This window comes from Meles meles, chromosome 19 (genome assembly GCF_922984935.1).
Source record: "Meles meles chromosome 19, mMelMel3.1 paternal haplotype, whole genome shotgun sequence".
Lineage (NCBI taxonomy): Eukaryota > Metazoa > Chordata > Mammalia > Carnivora > Mustelidae > Meles > Meles meles.
Genome location: NC_060084.1, coordinates 54,066,119 through 54,091,429, shown reverse-complemented (window position 1 = coordinate 54,091,429; position 25,311 = coordinate 54,066,119). Strand labels below are relative to the sequence as shown.

Here is a 25,311-nt window from a genome sequence, read left to right as displayed (position 1 = left end):
GACAAAAATGTCAACTTGATTTCAAGAAGCATCTTTCCACTGGTGTGACCCAGACGCCACCACCCAGTACCTGGCCCCTGCCGTGCCCCCAGTGAAAGTTCGCAAAGGAACTATGTGGGAAGTTCCAAGTGCAGACTGTGAGGCTTCCAGCACCCAGGACTCCCAGCAGGCACTGGGTGAGATCACCACATGCCAGTGAAGGTCTGGAACTGGAAGGCTCTACAGAAGCTCCTCTGGTGGCAGAGCTGCAGTTTTCCATCCCAGCATGCTCCCTCCCTCAAGGGGCTCCCTTACCCCCCACCCCCGCCCCCGCCCCCAGCTTTTTCCCAAACATCCAGCTTCCCGCTAAACTGTTCAGGAAAGAGGCCAGCTTTCTCAGTGCCAGGCCTCAGTCCTCAGGGCTCCCACAGGTGTTGGATGTGGGCCAGCATAGCACCCTCATGTCCTCCCTGTGGTCCAGCCAACACTGGCTATCATATCACTCAAGTCCCTAATTCCCAGGGGCTTTGGTGGCTACTGGCAAGCTCTCTGAGATCCAAGTGGCTACATCCAGAATGCGTTCAATGTAGCCACCACTGGGGTGGGTGATGTGCCTTCCTGGCTCCAAGGGAGTATGAAAAGGGGACTGTGGATGGGCCCCCAAAGAGTCTCACTGTGAGAAAGGGAGAGTCCCAATATGTGGACCCGTCCCAGGTGCTGAAAAGTGGGAGCTAGCAAAGTTCCACCTGAAAGTGAGAAGTGCTGCTACCTGTGGGAGTTTTCCTCAGGATAAAAGTATAAAAAACTTAGACTAGTAACATTAACAATAAACATGTCCAGGAACTTATATGTCTTTGAATGGCACCAAAGGACCCTGCATTTTGATATGGCTGTTGTCTGTTCCTCTTATGCACAAACACATCACTAAGGCGAAAGCTGCTGCTAAAATTATAGGACTATGATCATTTCTAATGGGGAACCAATGGTAAGTGGAGAGTATTAAATTGCAGTCGACATGATAAATGTAGCCCATACATTATATTTCCATGCAGGATCCTCTGACTCTGAAGACAAAATAATTATCAGCCATTGCAAGCTGGAAGAATGGCTTCAGGAATGTGACCATCAGAACAATTTTACCACAATCAGTATTCAGAATCATTGGAAATTTCTCTCTGCTCTACCATTATCTCCTCCTTTACTTTACTGGGCGCAGGGTGAGGTCCACAGATTCATTCTCAAGCACCTGACTCTAGCCAACTTTTTAGCCCTGCTTCCTAAAGGAATCCTCCAGAGAGTGGCAGCTCTTGATTTGAAAGATTTCCTGGGTGATGTCAGATGCACACTTGTTTCCTATCTTCAGAGTGGGAAGGGGTGTGCCCATCAGCAGCACCTGTCTCTTGAGTATCTTCCAGAGTATCACAGTCATCCCCAGAAATTCCACCATGGGCAGAACTTAAAAGTGAAAGCTTCTAGGCAATTGGCTCCTTTGTTTCCTGGTGCTGGATCCTGCTGCTAATACTGGTAAATCTCTCTTTTCATGTGTATGTGACTGGCAAATGGAACAATGCAAACATCACAATGAAAAATTATTTGGGATACTGTTCTGGGGTAGGTAATAAAACCACATTATCACTACAGGTAACACCGTTATCAATTCTCTGATATTTGCTACTTGGGGGTCATGCTCTGGGCTAGTGGCTCCATGGTTTCCATCATGCATAAGCGTTAAGCAGTGGGTCAGACACATCCATACCAACAATCTCTCCCCAAGATGCTCTCCTGGGTCCAGAGTCACCCAAAGAATCCTTCTATCATTTTATACCATTTTCCACCTTCCAAGTCTGCATTGTTATTAATAATTCCAGTTGGTTGCTCTGCCTTAAGCAACAGATTTTTCCCAACTGTAGGCCTCCATTCTATGAGCCACGGCTCCAGTGTCTCCAGGCTCTGTTTTGTGTGGACAAGGAACAAAATCTCCTGATGTCATCAGAAATGTAAAGTGGGGCACCTGGCCAGCTCATTCACTAGAACGTGAGATGTTTGACTGCATGGGTTGTAAGTTCAAGTCCCACATTGGGGCTTGAGTATAACATAAAAAAAGAAATGAAACATATAAAGTTATGTTTATGCACAACATCCATTGTTTATTCACTCCTCTTCACAGAGATTTACAGTGATGACACAGTCACCTTACAAAAGATGCTGGACTGAAGTTGTGTCCAATAATAAACCATAAATACAACAATTGTAAATGGAGTTGGGATGCATGATTACTATGTAAATCCTTACATAACTGTTATTATAGTGGAGTAGTTTGAATCTATGAAATAATAAAACGTGGATCCTGACACAACCTGGATATTATGGGGATGTCTTTGAGCACAGAACTTCCAGTATGACATAAAACATTTATCCAGAAATTAACCATGGAATGTCTGGTAAAGTTCCATGGAAAAGGAACAGTATGTAAGATGGCCATTCAAGAAACTGAAGAAAATGTTCTCTGGGAAAAATGAAATAAAATGGGGTAAGTGGAAAAGGAAATCTGGTTCAGGTAATATGTGTTTGGGGCCAAGGTATGAAATTAGTACATTACAACTTTATAGAGATGACGGTTGTTGAAAGGATATTATATGGAGGGAGAGAAGCACATTTTTTTTCCTGTAAAAATATCCAGATTAAACTGTAGTGGGAAAAATGAAAGCACGAAGAGGTATGGCCAATTGCTTAAAAGACATCAGGTGAGTGAGAAACAAAAAGGCAAAAGGTCTATGATAAGGTGGCATGGGTTTTGGCAACTCTAGAGACTTTTCTGTATCACATGAAGATGACAATTCTCATGTTGGAAAGAAAGAGACCTGGAGGCACTCAGGTCCATTATGAGGAGGTAAGTGGAGTTTTTGACTAAACCTGTAGCAGCTGAGGAAGAGTCAATTAGAGGGAAAGTCAAGGAATCCTATTTATGTGCAGTTTGTGGCAGGAGGATTTCCACAAGGACAAAACAGTTGTTACTCAAGTACGGGAAAAATGATAATATAGCTATCTCTGTATTTACCTAATGAAGATGTAGTAAAATATTACGTATTCAATAATTTGAAGAGAATTAGCTTGACATAATCAATCTTGTTATACTGAGCCCTGTGGCACAAAAATAGAGCAACACTATTTTTAAGATGATAAGAGACACTCAAATTAGTTGCCACACATTAGACCACAAATCAAGATGTAATACACACACACACACTTGTACGAATGTCTGTGCAGCATGTGTATATGTGGTTAGTTGTTAGACTGTTTTTCAATTAGTTATATTACTGGAAAACTGCATATTAATAAATATAAGAACAGTACCACTTACAATGTCTATAAGGACAACCTACATTAAACTCTATTATACAGTCCGGTTGGCAATTTACTAGGTTAAAATGTCAGGAGATTATATTTCATTATTTTACTTTAATCCTAATGTTTTAACTTATGAAAAGAATTCGCTGAATAGAGTCAAACAATGTTAGACTGTAACAAGAGCAATTACCAATGTATGTTCAATGTAATAGTGATAAATTGGGATTAGATTTACCAACACGCAATAGCATGTTCTGCATTACCCACGGTCTATTTTATCTTTCTATCGTCTGTGTAAATTTTCAGTAATTCTCTACTTTACCTTTATTTAGAAGGTTTTACACTCAATATCTTCATGTTTCACCTAGGAATTAGAGCACATCTTTTAAAAACAAATTACAGTACTATTTAATGTCTTTACAATAACAAAAGGACATGAAAACAGCAATCTACTTACCTTTAGTGGAATTTTAAAAAATTGGTGATAGGTATTTAAAAACAATTTTTCAAGATACACATATAGGTCTTAAGTACAAAGCACAATAAAATAGCACGAAGTAAACACATCTATTTTGTAGTTCAAAAAAAAAGCAGATTTTCTGTCCAAAAAACCTCTTTGTTAAGCCTTCCAGTTACCACGCACCACAGTAAACAATAATGTAACATTTAACAGCATAGATCACTTTTCAAAGTGCCTCTTTGGCACTTTATAGAAATGGACCCACACAGAATAGAATATTTGACTTCACATTCCAAATGACTTCATGAACTCATTAACGTATGTTATAGGTCATTTACTAACATTAGTTCCATTGTGTGGACTCAACATTTAATAGACTTTCTTTGTGTAAAATTATCTAACATTACTTTGACCTTTCACTCCTGATGCACATGTGGGTGTTTGAGTCTCAGTTTGGGGCTATTATGAATAGCTCTGCTATATAAATGCTAGAATTCGTGCTTTGGTGACACATGCACAAATTTCTGTTGGTTACATATCGAAAGGTAAATTTCATGGTCATAGGCTTACATCTGTTCAGCTTTTATTCATACTTCCAATACTTTTCAAAATATTTTACCAATTCTCACAACCATCACCATTTGTATGAGATTCCTTATTTATGGACATTCTTCAAGATGGGCTCAAGGTAGAACAGTGTTAGTGAAGAAAACTCCCCAGGCATTTGTCATCGGTGTGTGGGTGAGAATATAGCACATCTGTCTCAACCCTCTGCTGTGAGGGTTTCACTGAGTGGGTGAATTGTTTGTTGGAAAGTTAGAGACATTAGTCTCAATAGCCCTGTATAGGACATTCCTTCTCTGCCAGTAGGTAAGGCTGATTAAATGTGATAAATTCAAAATCCTTTTCTAATCACAGTTTATTAGAATTATGTAGGCAATGTGCAATGCTCATTCTAGCAGTAAAGACGTAATAAACTTCTGGAATATCGGAGAAAATGCAAAACTGTGTCAGATTCTGCCATCTGGAGTCTCTGACAAAAGGCTGGAAGTCTCCATCTGGAAGACTCCCTTGGGGTTTGGACTCAGGTTTGTTTGTTTTTTAAGATTTATTTGAGAGAAAGAGAGAAAGACAAAGCACAAGCAGGGAGTGGGGAGGAGCAAAGGGAGAGGGAGAAGCAGACTCCTGCTGAGCAGGGAGTCCAATGCAATGCGGAGCTTGATCCCAGGACCCTGAGATCATGAACTGAGCCAAAGGCAGATGCTTAATTGACTGAGCCACCCCAGTACCCCTGGACTCAGGTTTCACATAACACAGATAAATTGCTTTTGGAAAGCAGCCACTAGCTTACTACTGAACATATGTCAAAAGTGAAGCATGACCCATTCAGGACTTGTGACTATGTGGTGTAACATTCCCATGTTGATGAGGCAACTTGAACCCTACAACCAACAAGGCAGCTGGTCAAATGGAGAAAGTATACTCAAGAATGAATCCTGACTGACACTGACATCTCAGCTCTACAGGAATGAGTCATATCTATAGCCTGATGCAGAGCCCCTGGCACCATGAGGATCTCAGTGATCCCAGGTTCCCCTCATTGTCTGACACTGGTCCACTGACAGCTCACCAAAGCTGAAACCTCACGGATTCGCTGGGCTGGATGTTTAGCCTCTATGTCAGACATACAGAAATGAGAGCAGATATGGTTGTTTTACTCAGTGGTCAGAATCCAGGATCTTAGGCTACTGCTCATGTTGGAGTCATCTGACCTGCCACTTAAAAAGCTACAGACTGAGATTAAGGGCACTAATCTTTGTGCAATACGCAGAAACAAATTACTGGCGCTACCATAATTATCTGCATTCATTCATTCAGGAGCCATGGTGGGCAAACACCTGTTCACTGAAGAAACGGACTATAATCAGGCTGTTGACCAAGCCTAGAATTTTTTTTAAACTTACTTTTTTTTATAAGTAGACTCCACAGTCAATGTGGGACTCAAACTCACAACCCCAAGATCAAGACTCACGTGCTCTACTGAGCCAGCCAGGTACACCAAACCCGTTTTGTAACTACCACTGCATCGTACCGTTGTGGGTCTTCTGTTTGGCTGACAGAAGGCTGTCATGTTTGAGAGGCCCTCATCTGTTCAAAAATTCCTTTTATTCTCTATCCTAAAGCTTGCTTGCTTCTTACATTTCCTATGAATTCTCTCTCCCATGACAACACTAAGCTCTACTGCTGTCCTGGGACTGCATCAGTCATGTGAAGAAAAGGGATACAGGAAAAGAGATTAATCAGCTGCATCTAAGAAACAGCAGGTGCCATGTTACCTCACTTTTCTCTTCAGGTAACCCTTCCAGGTTACAACAGGAGACAAGGTTACCGGGGTGAAGGCAGAATGCAGAGCGATGATGCAGGAGGCTGAGAATAGCTTTTGGGGTGGTATGCTCACAAGATGAAACTGAGAAGCACTGGAATTAGGATACTAAATCTCATGATCTGTAACTAGGATAGGAAGGCACGTGCATGCGCAATGCCCTCCCTCAACCACATTTCACAGAAAGGTCCCACACGATGTGCAACTGAGCCTTGCATGGAAGGCGCCACCACAAAGGAGCAATCTGAGACTGGCAAAGGTCAAACTTCTCCAAAGTTAGGACCCAGAAGTTCCGCCACCAAACCCAAGTAATAATCCTCACGCTACGCCAGAACCCATCCTTATACTTCTATTCTTAGCTCATACTGTGTGAAAACAAAATAATCTTCCCACTGCCACTTTAGGAAATGCATGTCTGGGTGCATGTATTTCATTTCAGGGACTGTGACACCAATAATACATAGTATTCTCTTAGAATCACAGGGACTGCACAGACCCTGCCCACAGACCTTACGTGTACAGTCAGGATATTAGAAACCTAAAGAAAACTGGTTGTCTTGTGTGAGGATAGCTTCCCTCCTTAAGGCAGGACCTCTCCTCAGGTACCTCTGCTCTTCTCGTGTGTCTTGAGAACTTTGTCCAGAATGAGGAGTTTCTGACCCTGTTCTGAAGGGAAAGATGGAAGCTTCATTCATTCAGACATTAAGAGAATTTCAATGGTGCTTCTGGAATCGTCTTCCCCTTTCCTCTGACCATCTGCCCACTTCATGCAGGATTAGAGGTGGTTCCAGAACAAAATAACCCACCAATGCATAATAAAGCAGACACTTGAACCATCCAATCCTGTGGTTCTACTCCTGTGCTTCTGATTCAGTTCTAAGAAGTTCTAAGTAAGCCACACATTATGTGGGGTGGAAGCACATGTCATTTCCAGTGTTCTGGAAAATTACCAAGGTGGTGACAAGTTTTAAGACTTTAAGTTTTAAGAATGATTTTTGGATGTACCTATAATGTCCTTTATTCCCATTTGATCATACAGCTGCCCCTGAAATTTCTAAAACTCACAGCATATCATGCTGCCTTTCTTTACTTTTTAAAGTAATTAGATACACAAAATGTGCAAATACCGTATGAAAAAGTCCTTATAAACTTCACCCCTTCACCCAGATTCCTCAGATACTTACATAATATAGCACAGTATCACGCTATGACCCAGTAAACAAATCTACATCCAAGATCAGGGAGAAAATATTCCTACCCAAAAGCTGTCACTGTGCTGGAGATTCTTGTAAAGATGATGACTAAGGAGTTGGCTACAAAACAGGTGCTTGACACTCCAATCTGTAGACCTCAACCTTCACATATGAGAAAAAGGAAGATATGCAGGTAAAGGAAGAAGAAAGAAACTCCCCAGGATTGTAATGAGCATCCGTGATACGAAGACGACTCCTCCCATCAAAAATCTGGAGGTCACCTGATGGCTCGCAATGAGTGATACTCTTCCTTTGGGGGATCCTGCATGGGAACCTGAAGTTTCACCTACACTTACCATTTCAACTGAAAACTAGTGTTCTTCACTTATGCTTACTTCCCATTAAGACACATTTGCTTCAGGGGCACCTGGGTGGTTCAGTGAGTTAAGCATCTGCCTTCAGCTAAGGTTATGATCCTGGAGTCCCAGAATTGAGCCCCACATCAGGCTCCCTGGCCAGCAGGGAGTCTGCTTCTTCCTCTCCTTCTGCTCCTCCCCCTCTTCGTGCTCGCTCCCTCTTTCTCTCTTGCAAATAAATAAAATCTTTAAGAAAAAAATATTTAATTTTAGCTTCATTAAGAGCCTTCTGAGAGCTGAATGGGGAATTCTAAAAAACACTCACAATGTAAGAATCTCTGCTGTCAAGGCACTTAAAGTCTTCATTCATCAAAAATCAGGGATGGGACTACTACCACTTTCATTCCTTCATTCTAAGGAGACCTTAGGCACACAGGGTTGAGTGATTTCACTAACTTCACTCCTTGTTTAGCAGCAGTCTGGGGACTTAAGCTTACTGGGGAGGTACCAAAGCACATGATTTAACCATTATGATATACCAAAAAGCTGGATGGCTATGTTCTTACAATAATCTAGATCTAAAAAAATAATAATAATCTAGATTGACACTTAGGTGTTTTCCTAACTTGTACTCATGTATTAGATTACTGGTATATTTACAATTTTGGCTAGAACCAGTTTCCATTTATGTGCAAAGATTTCTTTTATATGCCAATACCAGTAATGCATAAAGCTTCTGAGACCTTAACAAACTGGATACTCGGATTACCAACACAATACATCCAGAAGGTGCACCATGACCAAGCTGGACTTAAATGACTACAAGATTCAATCGGTACTAGTATGGTAACAGAGAGTCCTGTGTCTTGATGCCAGAAACAAGACAGAGTGGCACCTGTCACCAGAACTTCTGAACCACCTCATGCAATGCACAAAAGTATGGTAGATAAAATACTAATGTGCAATAACACCAAGGCTGTGGGATACAAGGTCACAGTATAAAAGTTAACTATCTTCCTAGATACCAACAAGGAACAAATGACTTGAAAATTAAAAATAAGCCATCATTCACATTAGGACCAAAACAAGAAGTTCCACCACAGACACCACTGTGGCAACACATGGAAGATCTATGATGAAGACATAACATCATTAACAGATTTTCTACCATAGGTCCAAATTCAGTAATAAAGTAAACCTCACCACGACATCTAAATGAGTAAAATGACCATATAAACTGAAGATAAATGGGCATTTCGATAGATGCCCCTGCTCCTTCGTTACCCATTGTCTCAGGAATTTTTAAATCACTTTGACTTTTAATTTTCCTGCAGAGTTTGACATGTGATTTGATTAATCTTCAAGAACTAGACTTAGTTCTCACTAGTAAGAATTCTCTCAAGTACAGTACATTGTACTACTTAAACAATTTACCACAAGTTGTATTTCTAGGGTTTTCTCCAACATGAAATCTTTGGTGATTCCTGAGGTCAAGTCATGGCACGAAGGCCATGCCATTCTTTTGTAAAGTTTCTTTGCAATATATATTCCCTTATGACTCCAAATATGAGATCATTTAATAAAAGCCTTACTACAGGCTCTACATCTATATCTTCATTCTGTGTATATTCTGGTGTCTACTCAGGCTTGAGTACTGCTTAAAGGCTTTACCACATTCATGACATGTGTAAGGTTTCTCCCCAGTATGAATTCTCTGATGAACTGTAAGGCTTGAATTCTGACTAAAGGCCTTGTCACACACGTTACATTTATATGGTTTCTCTCCAGCATGAATTCTCTTATGTTGAGTAAGATTTGAACTCCCGGAGAAGGCCTTTCCACACTCATTACATTTGTAAGGTTTTTCTCCAGTGTGAGTTCTCTCATGACCCCAAAGATGTGAACGGGTGATAAATTCCTTACCACACTGATTACATTTGTAAGGTTTCTCTCCAGAATGGATTCTTTTATGCTGAACAAGATTTGAACACTCAGAAAAGGCTTTTCCACACTCATCACATTTGTAAGGCTTCTCTCCTGTATGAATTCGCTCATGTCCCCAAAGGTGTGAACGTATCATAAAATCCTTACCACATACGTTACATTTATATGGTTTCTCTCCAGTATGGATTCTCTGATGCCTCGTGAGGTTTGAGAACCTGTTAAAGACTTTGCCACAATCATTACATTTGTAAGGTTTCTGCTCAGAATGAATTCTTTGATGAGTAGCTAAGGTTGAACAATGGCTAAAAGTCTTCCCACACTCTTTACATTTGTAAGGTTTTTCTCTTTTGGGTGTTTTCTGATGTTGTGTCTGTAATGAAGAATGTGTAAGAACCTTCCCATACTTGTTAGAAATGTTGGTTTTGACATTAGAAGGAATTTTTGGAAGGGGTGAAACTGAGGACTTTTTGGTAGACTTCTCAACTTGGTTACTTTCATGAATTTCCTCTTGGGTTTCAAATCTCTGCAGTTCAGCCAGATGTGAATGAAAGTTTACTTCAAGCCTATTGTCCAAACAGTTCCTATACTTATTTCCTGAAGAGCCTGCCTTGTTTTTTAGTGCCTTATTTGTCGTATCGTGTTTATAGTATTGAGATTTACTATTTCTTACAGAAACACTATGCTTTACAGGGAAATTATTACAGAATTTGTGATGTTGTTGGTCTTCTCTACAAGTGAGATTTTTATAATGGGATGTAGTCATTCCTTTGTAATTTTTTTCTTCACATAGCCACTGAGTCTCAAATTTGTTCCCATCTTGCTGAACTCTCAAAACGAAGTCATCAAAGTCATGACTTACGTGTCTTTTCAAAATCAACGTTTGGAATAATTCTCCATTATTAATGTTGTCTTTTGGTGGTAATTCTTTGTTCATACGTCTAGTAGAGATATCTGTAATATATAAATAGTGACAGGCTTCATATTAACTAGAGTACGAAGACAGTTTTTTTTTTTTTTTTTTTAAGATTTTACTTGTTTATTTATTTGAGAGATCACAAGTAGGCAGAGAGGCAGGCAGAGAGAGAGAGAGGAGGAAGCAGGCTCCCTGCTGAGCAGAGAGCCTGATGTGGGGCTCAATCCCAGAAATCTGGGATCATGACCTGAGCCGAAGGCAGAGGTTTTAACCCACTGAGCCACCCAGGCGCCCCGAAGATAGATATTTTATATGGAGAAGTATTACACCGGGATACCCAGGTAGCTCAGTCGGTTAGGTGTCTGCCTTCAACTCAGATTATAATCCCAGCATCCTGGGATCGAGCCCTGACTCAGGCTCCCTGCTCACTGTGGGGGCCTGCTTTTCCCTCTCCCTCTCTCTCAAATAAATAAATAAAATCACACAAAAAAGTATTACACCAAAAGCAGAATTCGTAATTACGAGACTTATCAAGTTTCTCACCATGGTGTGCAAATGTTTAGAAACACAAAAAACACAAGATTTCTCAGTAATGAAAGAGTGATTACGACGTAGTTCAAATCATTTTCAGGGAAGCCTATTTAAATGCTCTGTGATCAAAAGTTCCAGTGCCCTGAAATACAGGAATTTTCCATAGCCACCCCAAAGTCTAAAAACCTCACAGGAGGGATAGAAGTGAATCATACTTGAAAAAAAATATTAAAAAGTCAATTCTTGAGGAGCACCTGAGTGGCTCACTTGATTAAGTGGCTTGATTAAGTGGCTCCCAGGGTCCTAGGATCAAGCCCTGAATGGGGTTCCCTGCTTAGCGGAGAGCCTGCTTCTCCCTCTGCTTATGCACACTCTCCCTCTCACGCACTCTGCAAACTCTCTTTCTCTCTCAAATAAATAAAATCTTTTAGGGGTGCCTGGGTGGCTCAGTGGGTTGAAGCCTCTGCTTTCGGCTTGGGTCATGAACCCAGGGTCCTGGGATTGAGCCCCGCATCGGGCTCTCTGCTCGGCGGGGAGCCTGCTTCCCCTCCTCTCTCTGCCTACTTGTGAGTTCTGTCTGTCAAATAAATAAATAAAAAATATTAAAAAAAATTAAAAAATAAAATAAAATCTTTTAAAAAAGGGCAAATTCTTTAATACTTATTGTCTACAATATTAAAATAACATTCAAAGATATTAAAATATTCTGAATACTTCTTCCAAAAATATAACCACACCAAACAGGCATAATGCAATGTAATAATCAGTGAAATGTGATTATATACCATAATATATGTAGAAATTATGTGTTAATCATGATAAAAATGATAAACATGTTAATAACCCAAAGTGAATCCAGAAGTAATTAATAAATATGTTCATTTATAAAAACTACACAAGGTATACAAGCTTCAGAATTCTAAAGCGTTCACCCAAAAGAGAAAAATGCGCTGAATTTCAGGAGAAGCACACAATATCATACATAGAAAATATGTTGAAATCACCTATTTTGAAACATAGTTCTGACAAATATGTAATATCATAGAGATTAACAACAGGGAATTGTGATGTCAAAATGGCAAAGAAGGGAACATCAGGAGAATGCTGCAAGAGATGAACTACCAAAAATGATACAAATAAACTTTATAAGAACCCCGGAAATTAAACACAGGATTCCAGCAACAAGGTACTCTCTTAATCAAGAAAAAGGTAGCTGTTTCAACTTGCCCTGAATCTGTGCCCTGCACCTGAGTTAGGAAGTGGCCGTGAAGATGGGAGTCTGCAAGGGGTACAGGCTTCCCAAACACAGGGAATAGATGGGATCTTCAAAGAATTGTGACTGGTTATTTGCTTCTTTAATCTGCCTGCTGGCTCCCTGAAGGACTGGCTCAAAATGCTTGCCTTTCTTTGGTGTACCTCAGATCTCTACCTAGGTGGAGGTAATAACCAGGGGCCATTTGTCACAAACAAAAAAACACACATACATACATACACACATTCATTCATTCAAAGACTTCATTTATTTATTTGACAGAGAGAGACACAGCGAGAGAGGGAACACAAGCAAGGGGAGTGGAAGAGGGAGAAACAGGCTTCCCACCAAGTAGGGACCTGATGAGGGACTGGATCCCAAGACCCTGGGATCACGATCTGAGCTGAAGGCAGAAGCTTAACGACTGAGGCACAGGGACCCCGTCACAAACATTTAAAGATTAAGTCTAGTAGCCACTGTCATCTACGGCAGGGATAACAATTGGGGCAAACAATGGGCAAGTGAAAACCCCAAGGAAAACACTAGGGAGCAAGGTACACTGGGAAATAAGGCTTTGAAAATCCCCCACATATTCCAGGGACCCAAGAAGGTTGCAGGCATGTCTAGGACCAGACACATGAAAAAAGACCTGAGAAACCCCCAAGACTATACCCTCCTGCTGACCAGCAGATTCTGAGCAAGGAGAAGTGAAGGATACGGCATTGTTGTCTTAAACGTCTACCCTGTGTGCTTCATGAACTCCCCAACACACATACACACACACAAAGGTGGAAAGCTGGTATGTTTTGTGTTTGGTTCCAGCAGTTTCAGGAAGTCTGCTGAATCTCTAGCTGACCAAGAAGTGAACCAAAGGCATCAATGGCTACACGTAACAAAGAAAATACACCACACAAAATTTGTAACAACAATCATGAGACATTAAAAAAAAAACCTCGAAAGGGAGAATATTATGATTTCCAAAGTTTCAACATATTCAAAATGTCCCGTTTTTAACAAGTTACACAGCAGCCAACACAACAATAAAGCAGCACCCATACAGAAAAAGAAATATTAAATAAGTAACAAAACCTGGCCCTAAGGAAGCCCAAGTTTTGGACTTACTAAACACATATCTTAAATCAACTATTTAAGCTAAAAGGAATGATGGACAAAGAATTGAAAAGCAATCAGGAAAATACCGTATAAACGGAGAATATCAAGAAAGAGAAAGAGTAGAAAAAGAACCTAACCACATTCCGAAGCTGAAATGTAAAATAGCTGACTTGAAAAATTTCTTGAAAAGGTTCAATATCAGGTCTAGTAAGGTAGCATAAGACTCAGCAAACTGGTAGGGAGGTCAGTTGAAATTACTGTGTCTGAGGAGCACAAAGGAAAAGACCGAGTGTAAATGAAGAGAAGTCTAACAGTCCTGGAGGACATCATGTGGGCCAACATATGAACCACGGGAGCCCCAAAAAGAAAGGAGAGAAGGAGGCAGAAGGAATATTGGAAGAAATATGGTAGACAATTTCTTAAGTGTTAAGACAAGATTCTTCAAATCTAAGAACTCGGTGAACATGCAATTTAAGAAAAAATCCGAGATGCACATGCAACAAATTATGATCAATAAATGAAAGAGAAAGATATAGAGAATGTTGACAGCAAGAAGGGAGAAGCATCATGTATAATAGGACACACAATAGCTTTCAGAGCTGACTTTTCAGCCAAACCATGAAGTCCAGAGACAATGGGATAAGATATTTAAAGTGTTGACAAAGGAAAACAACAAGGGACAGCCTGCTCCTGCCCAGAGTCCCACAGGCAAAAGAGCAGCCGACGTTCCCACCATGACAGGTCACTCAGCACGTGAAATGGGATGCGAGCCGGACAGGGCCTGCAGTCAGGAGGGCGGGGAGCCCTACATCATATCTGTGTGGACTGAGCAGGGAAGGAGAGGCTAGTGAAGGAAGAAAGCCCCTTACAAAGAGCCCTTCCTGTGCTCCCCAAAGCCGAACCAGTAAGGGGCTCTAAGGGACAGAGAACAGCATGTCTGGGTCATGTTAAAGACTCTGCCCTTGTTGCTGACCAGAGCAGCAGAACCACCAACAGCGGAAACATACACAAAGAAGAGAGTGAAGGAGAGGGAGAACAAGCTCCTTTGACAGCCCAAGAGAGATCGACTATCCTTTCCCACCCCCTCTCCCACGTGGGGACAATGTCTCAGATGACATTTCAGGAAGTCACTTCCTCTCTGCCATCTGCCCCTTACTTGTTCACATCGCTGACTCCTTCCCTCTCACCTGGGTTTTGGGGCTAGTTTCACCTGTTCCTGGCATTCCAGGGCTCTCCCCTGCTCCACAGGGAGGTAACTTTCAGCTCAGAAAGAGATTCCTGCTGACATGAAAACTGGGAGATGATGTCCTGGGGTTTTCCAGCCCTTTGTCACCTGAGACCAAGGACATTCAATACAGGCGGGTCTAGAAGAACATTTCACAACTTTGTTCACGGACAACCTTATTCCTAATGCTTAAATGTTTGACATGCAAATATCCAGCTCTCTTCCCTCAACGACTAAATCAAGATTACAGGCGTAAAGCCAGGCAATGTGATAGTTTAAAAACTTTTTGACGTAAGGTCTTGTTCTTCCTCAAGTTCTAGCACCACCACGAACCTGCACGATCATCTGGGTTTAAAATACAGACACCACACTGTGAACCTTTTCAATTCTGAATCAGCAGGGCTTCAATCTCAGCCAAGCGGGGAAGGGGCGCCCAAGAAACCCCCAAGAGAAACACAAAGACATACTAGGGCAGTTCCCAACCTCTGTAGGGAAAGTAAGCCTCACCCAGGGAGACCAGGTTCCGGTAGTTCTCCACCATCACGTCCCTGTACAAGGTCCTCTGGGCAGGGTCCAGGCACTCCCACTCCTCCTGAGAGAATTCGATGGCCACATCCCTGAAGGTCAAGCGTTCCTGAATGAAAGCACATTTCACCAAGAGGCCATTAGGAAACTACTTATTTCCTAAAAATAAGAGGAGGAGAGAGGTATAAGGGTCCATTAGAAATGACTGCTTCAAGCTTTGTGCAGTGGCAGTATCATAGCCAATGAGGTTTATTTGAGGCGCGATTATTGCTAATTGAAAAATGACTGCTTCAACAGGTCCACAAAAGATCATTTTAAGCAAGTCATATATCCCTGGTTTTGATTTGTTACACTTTCCCATCACAGGATTTCCTTCAGCTAAACCCAGGATTTTAAAATATTGTGGAAGATAAAACACACAAATGCAGAAATATCAAAAAACGGTAAATTATATGCAAGTTCTAGGTAGTATGTTCTACACACAAAATGACAGCTGATTTCTATATAAGCAATAGCCTGAATAGAGTGTTCAGGGTCAACAAAGTCTACAGTAGTGTCAGTGAAAGGTATAAACTGCAAAATGGGAATCTCGTAACAATAAAAGCATCTGAAGTTCTGAACACTTCCCGTATGGTACGCATTACTCTAATGCTTTACAAGCATTAACTTGTGTAAGGACACCGCATCCCGTTAAATTAGTATTTGTTCCCATCTTACATAGGACCCAATTCTGGTACAAGTACTCTAACGAACACACTCTGGTCAAACGGAGATAGTAAGCAGCAGGGTCTGCACTTGAACCAACAGGTCAGGCTTCAGGATGGAACACATAGCACCACGCAGTGAATGAAGTAATGCATACGACAGTAAAAATCCACTGACAGAAGGTTTGCTAATAGAGAAAACTTGAAACAAGTTCAAGGCTGAAACATAAACCTGGATAAAAAGGCAATATATATAGGCGCCTGGGTGGCTCAGTTGATTGAACGACTGCCTTCGGCTCAGGTCATGATCCTGGACTTCCAGGATCGAGTCCCATATCCGGCTCCCAGCTCCTCGGGGAGTCTGCTTCTCCTTCTGACCTTCTCTTCTCTCATGCTCTCTCTCACTCATTCTCTCTCAAATAAATAAATAAAATCTTAAAAAAAAAAAAAAGTCAATATATATGCACGCACACACATGCACACACACCGTATTCCTACAGCTATTATCTCACATCCATGTTGGTGCAGAAATAAATTTAAGGCCATGGAAAACATGTCAGACATGAAATGATGTCTTTTTTACACACCATGGGCTAGTATTCACACACAGGTGTGGACACAAAATGGACACATTGAAAATAACTGAAATAAAAATACTAGTCTCTAAATGACATCTTTTTTGCATAAATTGTCATTATCATTTTTTACTCATGTGCATTTCTGATACAATAAACATGTGAAAATTGTATTAAATGTAAATGAAATTATCAATGTCATTCTATCTGGTTTGCTTACAAAAACAACCCTATAAAAACATGTTTGTTTTTTTTTAAGGTAATCTCTACTCCCAACATGGGCTCAAACTCACAATTTCTAGATCAAGGGTCCCATGATCTACCCACTGAGCCAGTCATGCACCCCCTTGCAAGGTTTTTTTTTTTTAAAAACAGTAACAAGTACTTTTGACCTTCATTAAATATATATAGAGAAATATAACAGCTGGAATCTGCATGCAGACAGAGGGGCCCAGGGAAGGCCCTGCGGTGAGCATGAGCCAACACAGCAGGAGGGACCCATCCGAGTGTGATGAGCTTGGCCACATGGAGGTGAGAATACAGAGCACTGAACAAGGAACGGAGACAGGACTTTACCTGAGAAAGAGTCATTCCTGACTCCTGGGCTTTCTTCTTCTCCCTCCTCTGGGCTTCTCTCCCAGGAAAGATGGGTCTTGAGACGTCAATCCTGAGCGTCAAATATATGCTGTTTAGAACTGAGTCAACATTCACCTGCCTATGCCACACCCCCACACATGGGAAGATCCCCCATGTGGGACACAGCCCTCTGCTGCCCATGGCCACAGTGTGGATTCAGGGACAGTAAACTGCTACATGGAGACCAGCACATGAATGTTCTGACCTCTTCCTGCAGAACTCGCTCCCCTCCTGGTGAAGCACACACAGGAGCTGCAGCACAGGGGATCGGGGCTGCACTAAGCCTCCCTTCAAGGTCACAGACCTGCCCTGATAACCCCCTTTGCAGAGAACAGCCCCCTCACCTCTCTCCAGATTAGGGGCTGCTTTCAGTCCTCATCAATGGAGGAGCTGGCCTGGGGCTCAATGCTGGATGTAGACCAGAATCACCTGGGGCCCTTTCACCACCACTGAGGCTGAGCCCCATTACACAAGAAATCTCTGGGGACTGCGCTCATGAGGAATCCACAAAATGCCTCAGCAATCCCATGGGCAGTCAGGGTGGACTACCACTCAGAGACCAGCCCAGCAGCCCACCCACCTGTGGCTCTGCTCTCTTCTGGGACCATCCCCCGTAACCAGACGCTGGAAGAGGAAGTAGCAGAGATCCACGCAGAGAGGCATGACAGGCCAGAATGTGGGTGGGGGGAGGCTGGAATGGGACACAGCAGTGTCGGAGATGGCTCCACGAGAAGGTGATATGGCAACAAACACCTGGGGAAGGAAGTCCACCCCCAGCATTTGAAGAGTCATTGAATTCTGGACAGGGACCACCCTTGGAAAGCCCTGAGGCAGTGCTGACCCTGGCCCCAAGAACAGCAAAGAAATCTGTGGGCCTCAGTCCTAGTGGGAGGAGGGGATAAGTAGGGGATCAAGTCACAGAAGTAGATTAGGAATGTCTGGCGTGGTCTTCAGACACTGTTCTCCTTCATTTCAAGTGAATTTTGGAAAACACTTAGTCTTTCACCCAGATCAGTGTTTTGTTTTGAATTCTATCATAAATGAAAACACACACAAAGAATATGCTGTGTATTTTGAAAACATGCCAGGATGGTCACCTAAACCCCAGGAAGGATGGCACTTCTCTTAACTGGGAGGTGGAGGACTGTAGGGAACACAACTGGGGAAGTTTAGGAAGTCATGTTTGGACACTGTAAGGAAACCTCGGGGTGTTTAAACCCTGAGATGCAGTGACATGAAAAGTTCCTGGGTGTAAACAGAGAAAAGAAGAGGTCCAAGACTAGCCAATGGGGTACTCCTCCAATCAGAAACAGAGAGTTGAGCAAAAATCAGCAGAGGAAACTGAAGTTAACAAATGGAGAGAAGAAAACTGAAACACATACACAGATAATAGATTTGTCAACTCTGTAATGTCTAGAAAGCCATGAAAAAAAAGTCTTCAAAAGAAAAAGGGGTGGTCACTGTTCAACTTGCTGCTTTCAGGCAGATGAAGAGAGTCAATTACCCAGAAGATTTAGAGAACTGGAGGTCATTACTGCCTCTGACAAGGGGATGGAATGGTAGATGAGAAAGTCTGTCTGAAGGTCAAGTGTCAAATGGAAGCAAGACTGCAGAGTACAGACAAGTTTTCAGTGTTCTGCATAGAAGAGTTCTACGCATCTTCTCACTATTGTGAGTAATGCTATGAACACAGATTACGAACACTTGTTCTGGTCCCTGTTTTCAACTTCTTTTTGTATATACACAAAAGTAAGTTTGGTGGATCATATGGTAATTGTTTAATATTTTAAAACTATCTTATGATGCTAAAAAATATAAAATGCACCAGCCTTATAAACAGTAATTCTTTCTCATCTGTTCAAACAAGAAAATTTAACGTTAAGTACATTGTGGAGACACAGGTCACTGTATCACAACTGAATCACCCATATCCCATTAAGCACCACTCATCCAGATCTCAGTTCCCCTTCTTTCTCCCTCCCAAGGATTTCTGTCTATTAATCTGTTCGTGTCTTTCTCTTTCTGATTCTTTCCGCTGTTTCTCCTTTCCTGTGATTCCCCTTCTCTGCCCTGTTTTCTCCCCTTTTCTCTTTCACTACACCTACACTTTCCGGGGAACTCCTGAAACCTACTTCACCTTCCCTTACTCTTTCCGCCCAACCTTTCGCACTGTTCCCATCTCCAGATTTCGGCCTCTCTCTCCCCCACCCTCGTCCTCTCTGCTCCCCAGTTCCGTTCCCTCTTTCCTGTCACACCCTCTGGCTAAGATCTCGCACTGTTGTTTCTCTCTGGCGGTCATCCCTACGGCCTCTCTGTCCCAGCATCGTCTACCCAAAACCACCTTCTCCTTCCCACGGTCTGCGTGAAGTGGGTCGCCCTTCTGTTAACCGAGGGCCCTACTATTCGGCTCCCTTCTTCCGGAGCGTCTCCCTTTCCTCCACATTTCGCTCGTTTCTTTTCTCCGCTGGCGACTTGCTCTTCCGCTCTTAGGGCCTCGCTTCAAGTCCCTCCCGCATCCTCCTCATCTCGCCATCTCTTACGGACCCTCTCACTGCTCTTTTCTCCGCCATTCTCTCTCTCCGGCTCCTCCCGCCCCCACGCCCTCGTCTGCCGCAGTCACGGCCTCCACAAGGCCCCCCCAACCTCGCGTGAGGGACCTGCTCCGTCACTCCTCGCGATCTTCCGTTCTAAATCCCGCTCCTGAGAGCCCGCACCGAAGAGGTGCCCTTCCTGGGCCTCGGTCCCTCACTGCACGCGGGGCTACAGGGGAGGCGTCTCAGGAGGGCGGTGGGGTCGGCGCGGAACCAGGGCCAGGGAGAGACTCCGCGCGTCTGTGGGCCGAGCCGGGCTAGGCTGCGGCGCGAGGCGCACACGCCCATCTCTCTGGACTCCCACGGCACGGGTGGGAGCGGTGCCCGGGACGGCGTGAAACACGGAGACAGCGCGGCAGGCGGCGTGGGGGGCGACAGGCGGGGACCGACTCCGAGGGTGGGAACCGAAAGGCCCCGGGATTCCCGGGCCGGCAGCGCCGCCCTCTGGATTCTGTGTGTCTCTCTGCGACACGCTACTTACCGCGGTGGGAGGCGCGTGTGAAGGGGCTCGAATGTGCGTGGAGACCCCAGACCTCAGGGTGTATGTCTGGGGACTGAGGTTCTGACGCAGAAATGAGCAAGTTAAAATACCTCAGGAGCCAGTTTGACCTTCTCTTCGGTCAGCCGCTTCCGGGTCGGCAAACAGCTGCGCGTGCGCGCCGGTGGACCGGCGAGACTGTTAGGGGCGCTTCTGGTAATGAGCAGGATGCAAAGTGCTGGCCGGCCGGGGTGCTCACCGCCTATGGGAGGGCTTGGGTGGGGCTTCTCCGGCTGCCTAGGGAAGGCTGTACTGGCCAGGCCTTCGCCCTGAATTCGGCGGGCGGGATGGGGTTTAGTTTTGGAGAAGCATTTCCGGCAATAAAAGGGAAACGGATATGATCTTTGGGTCCAGGGCGGGGGCAGGGCCGAATGGATCGGAAACAGCGTAGAGCTTCCGGCGACGGGCGCGCGGGAAGGGTCGCCATGTCTACGCCGTCGGAGTCGAGGCCACGACCGTTGGGCGGGGCCTGGCTAGGGCGTGGACCGAGAGATTCCGGCGTTCAGGGAGCCCAAAAGACCAGGGTCTGGAGCCTGGGAACGCAACCAGGACCTCCTGCGGGATCTGGATGGAGCCTGGTCTCCTCTGCCCTTGCTTCCACTACGTGGTTTTGGAATTTTCATCCCTGCCAATTTCTGTCGCGTCCTGTGGCGCAGGACTGCTGCCTGCCCATTTAAGCTGATGTTTTCAAAAGTTTGAGGTAAAGGTTGGAATTTTGTGGGCCCTTTGTGTTGAACGCTCACGTGGTTACATTCTATTAAAGTGAAAGTGGCGTTCCTGAAAAACCATTTTTACGACAAGGAGCAAATCTTGGCAAGGATGTGGAGAAAAAGGAATCCTCCTGCACTGTGTGCAGGAATTCAAACTGGTGCGAATGTTGTGGAAGACCGTATGGAGGTTCCTCAAGTAAAAGAACTACCTTCCAACCAGTAATGGAACTACTTCGTATTTACCCAAAGGATATAAAAAACACTAATTCAAGAGGATATATGCACCCCTATGTTTACTGTAGCGTTATTTATAATAACCAAATTATGAAGCAGTGAAGTATCAGTTGATAGAGGAATGGATAAAGAAGATATGTGTGTATACATATATATACACAACCACAATGGAGTGTTTCTCAGCCATTAAACAGTGAAATCTTGCCATGTGTAACAACAATGTTGGATCCAGAGGGTATCATGCTAATCGATGTAAGACAAATACCGTAAGATTCAGTCATATGTGGCATCTAAGAAACAAAGGAAAAAGGAACGATAAACCAATTTAGGACTTTAAACTATAGTACACACTGAAGGTTGTGAGAGGGGAGGTCCATGGGGGAGGGGAGATGGGAGAAATAGATGATGGGGATTAAGAGCACACTTATGACGAGCACTGTGTACTGTATACAATTGATGAATCATTATATGGTATTAGTATAACACTGAATGTTCACTATATTGGTATTAAAATAAAAAACTTGAGGCGCCTGGGTCGCTTAGTGGGTTCAGTGCCTGCATTTGGCTCAGGTGGTGATCCTGGAGTCCTGGGATCCAGCCCCATGTCAGGCTCCTGGCTCAGTGGGGAGTCTGCTTCCCCTTCTCCTTCTGCCTCCCCACCCCCGCAGTGTGTGTTCTTCCTCTCTCTCAAATAAATAAAAAGCAATGCAAAAAACAAACGAACAAAAATCCTCATTTAGAGATAGACATGCACATCCTGCGACAGGTGTAAAGTACTGAGTGGTCTGGGACCAGGTCCTCTGTGGGGAGGGATGTGAGGCCATGGCTGGATCCAGGGATATCTCCTGCATTAGAATGTAAGCAATTGGAGGGCGCCTGGGTGGCTCAGTGGGTTAAACCGCTGCCTTCGGCTCAGGTCATGATCTCGGGGTCCTGGGATCGAGTCCCGCATCGGGCTCTCTGCTCAGCAGGGAGCCTGCTTCCCTCTCTCTCTGCCTGCCTATCTACTTGTGATCTCTCTCTGTCAAATAAATAAATTTAAGAAAAAAAAAAAGAATGTAAGCAATTGAAGAAAGGAGTGCACCTGTCTTTGTAGGGGATGCAAACTGAAATATGAAATGCAGTACTCTACCGGTGTGAAATATGCTATTATTGGCCAGCATTTTTCAGAATGTCATTTCTATTTCTAGCCCCATTTATCATGTACTCAATCCTATGCTCATTTTTAGAGCCATTCATAGGCACAAGACCTGGTGTGTGGGAGATGGGGTTTGAGACGTGATATTTAGGTCATCGTTAACTGCTGAAAATTGTATTTTTAAATACAGATCTAACTTGAATTGTTCTTTATGTTTGTCGACGTATTCCACACTTGAGGTGACTGATAAACTCAACTTGAGGTAAACCTTTGTGACACCATAATTAATTTCTCAGTAATTTCTAAATATAACAAATTCACTTTAGCTTATTTTTTTATTTATTTTATTTATCAGAGAGAGAGGTCACAAGTAGGCAGAGAGGCAGGCAGAGAGAGAGGGAGAAACAGGCTCCTCACTAAGCAGAGAGCCTGATGCGGGGCTCGATCCCAGGACCCTGAGATCATGACCTGAGCCGAAGGCAGAGGCTTAAACCACTGAGCCACCCAGGCGCCCCTCACTTTAGTTTTTTTATGGAGATTTTTTTCTGTATTGAGAAAGTTAAGACTTGGGTACATAAAATAAAACCCGGGGCACCTGGGTGGCTCAGATGGTTAAACCTTTACCTTCGGCTTGGGTCAGGATCCCAGTGTCCTCAGATCAAGCCCCACATCAGGCTCCTGGCTTAGTGGGGAGCCTGCTTCTCCCTCTGCCTCTCCCTCTGCTCAATCTCTGTGTATCTCTCTCAAAAGAATAAAATCTTAAGGAAACATTAAAAAAAAAAAACCATTTTGGGGCAGGGGCATGAAAACGCACAATAGAAAAAGCATCTACTGTTTGGACTGTAGCACAACCCAGAGAACACATTGTTTAAAATGAAAAATTCCAGACACTTCCTAAATTCTTTTGGTACTAAGTTACCTATTAAAATTTACTTTTATCCAAAGTAATTAACATTTTCATAAAAAATTGTTAGCATTTTTGTCTTTTTAAAAAAGATTTTATTCACTTTTTTGACAGAGATCATAAATAAGTAGGCAGAGGGAGAGAGAGGAGGAAGCAGGCTCCCCAAGGAGCAGGGAGCCCAATGGGGGGCTCAATCCCAGGACCCTGGGATCATGACCTGAGCTGAAGGCAGAGGCTTTAATCCATTGAGCCACCCAAGCACCCAGCCATTTTTGTTTTTCTATTTCTAAATGTTCTGCCAGGTGTAGATTACAATCGTGCTCAAGTATATATTCTTGATTATAGACTGACGGATATTGCCTTAAAGATTATTGAAGATATAAATCAGACCTTTGGAAAATTGAGTTAATATCCACATATGTTTCTCTAAAATCTATATATGTTAAAGATGAATTCTATAGTAAGAATTGGTGAGATAAAGGCATTTTGGATAAAAAAGCTTTTAATAGACTAAATTTGTAAGGTTTCACTTCTGTATACATTATGTGGTGTTTCATAAGTTTTAAGCACTGCTTATAGCTTCTGATGTTTATAATATTTGAATTACTTAACATTTACTAAGGTTTGAGTATCATTACTTGTAAAATTCTTAAATTTATTCCAAAATTAATATTGTGGTGATCTCATAAGGATTGAATTTTGGGTGAAAATGTTGCCACATATATTTTAAGATTTCTCTAAGGTATTTATTTATGGATGTTTAATAACATTTGATTTGGTTAAATACAGTGCTCCACTATGTATAACTTTAAGATCTCCTCAGTATGAATCTCTGATTATTGAAGATTCATCCTGTCTAAAGACTTTCCAAGTTCATTACTTTTGCAGTTTCTTTGTAATACGTAGAACTATATTTTGTTATCAACAAAGAAGGGACCAAAACTTTCCTACCTTTATGCAAATGTTGGTTTTGACACTAGGCAGGATTCTTTCAGGTTGTGACACTAAGAAGTCATTTGGATAGATTTCTTTGCTTGATTACATTTACAATGTGTATCCTGTTTTAAATGTCTGCACATAACCTAGATATTACTGAAAGAGAATCCAATCCTATTACCAAATCATTCTATGCATTTGTTTCCTGCATATTAAAAAAAACATACAGTGCTGGGGATAGATGAGGACCTTCAGAAGGTAATTATGTCGATTATGCTCTATCATGTAATATTGCCTACTAGCCACGTTGCATGAAAGGGGTTTCACACATGGACTCCCATGGTTGCAAGTGACTTGTAGAACTTTCATTAAACTCTCAACAGTTGGGGAGAAGGCAATTATATCTGAAAGTCATGGATCCATTTTGTTTATGGGGAATTTTGCTCCCTGTGAAATTTATATTATCCTACATTGCAAAGCTTTCCATCATGTTATGTTCACTATGAATTAATTCTCTCTCCCATGACAACCCCAGGCTGTACAGCAGTTGTAGAACTACATCAGCCATGTGAGGAAGGATACAGGAAAAATTAATCAGGTTTGTCTAAGAAATAGCAGGTACCATGTTACCTTCTGCTCCCCACCCCCACCCCGGGCAAACCCTTCCAGAAAGGACAAACACCTACAATACTAAGAATCGGTGCTGCAAGGACAGTTAACTCCATTCCTTACAAATCTGGGGGTAGACACTACTACTTCCATTCTAAAGAGGACTGTGAAGCACAGTTTTGAGTGATTTCAGTAACTATGCATCCTGTTTAGCAGCAGACTGGGGACTTAAACCTACTGGGGGCGGTAACAAATCATATCATGTAATCAACACAATATACGGAAAAAGGTGGTTGATGAAGTTCTTTCCATAATCGAGAGCTACATTTAGCTGTTTTCATAAGCTGTCCTTGTAGTTTAGATTCTGGTAGGCTATTTATAATTCTGTCTGTGACCAGGTTCCATTTATGTGTAAAGATTTATTCTATATGGCAATACCAATTATGCATAAATCTTCTGTTTTTTTTTTTTTAAGACTTATTTAGAGGGAAAAAGAGACTGCAATGGGGAGAAG

At 42.7% G+C, this 25,311-nt stretch overlaps 1 protein-coding gene and 2 pseudogenes across 3 annotated transcripts; 2 read left to right on the top strand and 1 right to left on the bottom strand.

Moving 5' to 3' along the window:
* Positions 1–1,061: 1,061 nt before the first annotated feature.
* On the top strand, positions 1,062–2,208 carry LOC123930576 (annotated as a pseudogene).
* On the bottom strand, positions 2,101–20,528 carry LOC123931306 (zinc finger protein 677-like). 3 transcript variants are annotated; one of them, XM_045988277.1, is made up of 5 exons: positions 20,210–20,528; positions 17,078–17,168; positions 15,205–15,331; positions 10,523–10,614; positions 2,101–6,836 (listed from the first exon to the last, which is right to left on the bottom strand). In XM_045988277.1, exons 2-5 carry the CDS (start codon positions 17,090–17,092, stop codon positions 6,693–6,695), a joined length of 378 nt encoding a protein of 125 aa, XP_045844233.1. In that variant the 5' UTR covers positions 17,093–17,168; positions 20,210–20,528; the 3' UTR covers positions 2,101–6,692. The 3 variants fall into 3 exon arrangements, with proteins under 3 accessions (XP_045844233.1, XP_045844232.1, XP_045844234.1); XM_045988276.1 differs by lacking the exon at positions 2,101–6,836 and having other exon boundaries at positions 7,890–10,614; XM_045988278.1 differs by lacking the exons at positions 2,101–6,836; positions 10,523–10,614 and adding an exon at positions 14,659–14,805.
* LOC123931986 lies at positions 15,436–15,633 on the top strand (annotated as a pseudogene).
* Positions 20,529–25,311: the final 4,783 nt, after the last annotated feature.

Bases quoted from the DNA above. Each gene is read 5' to 3' on its own strand.
- LOC123931306 (XM_045988276.1), bottom strand. The intron at 10,615-15,204 runs GTGAGGCTTACT...TATATATTACAG, and splicing joins CCGGAACCTGGTCTCCCTGG to ATATCTCTACTAGACGTATG.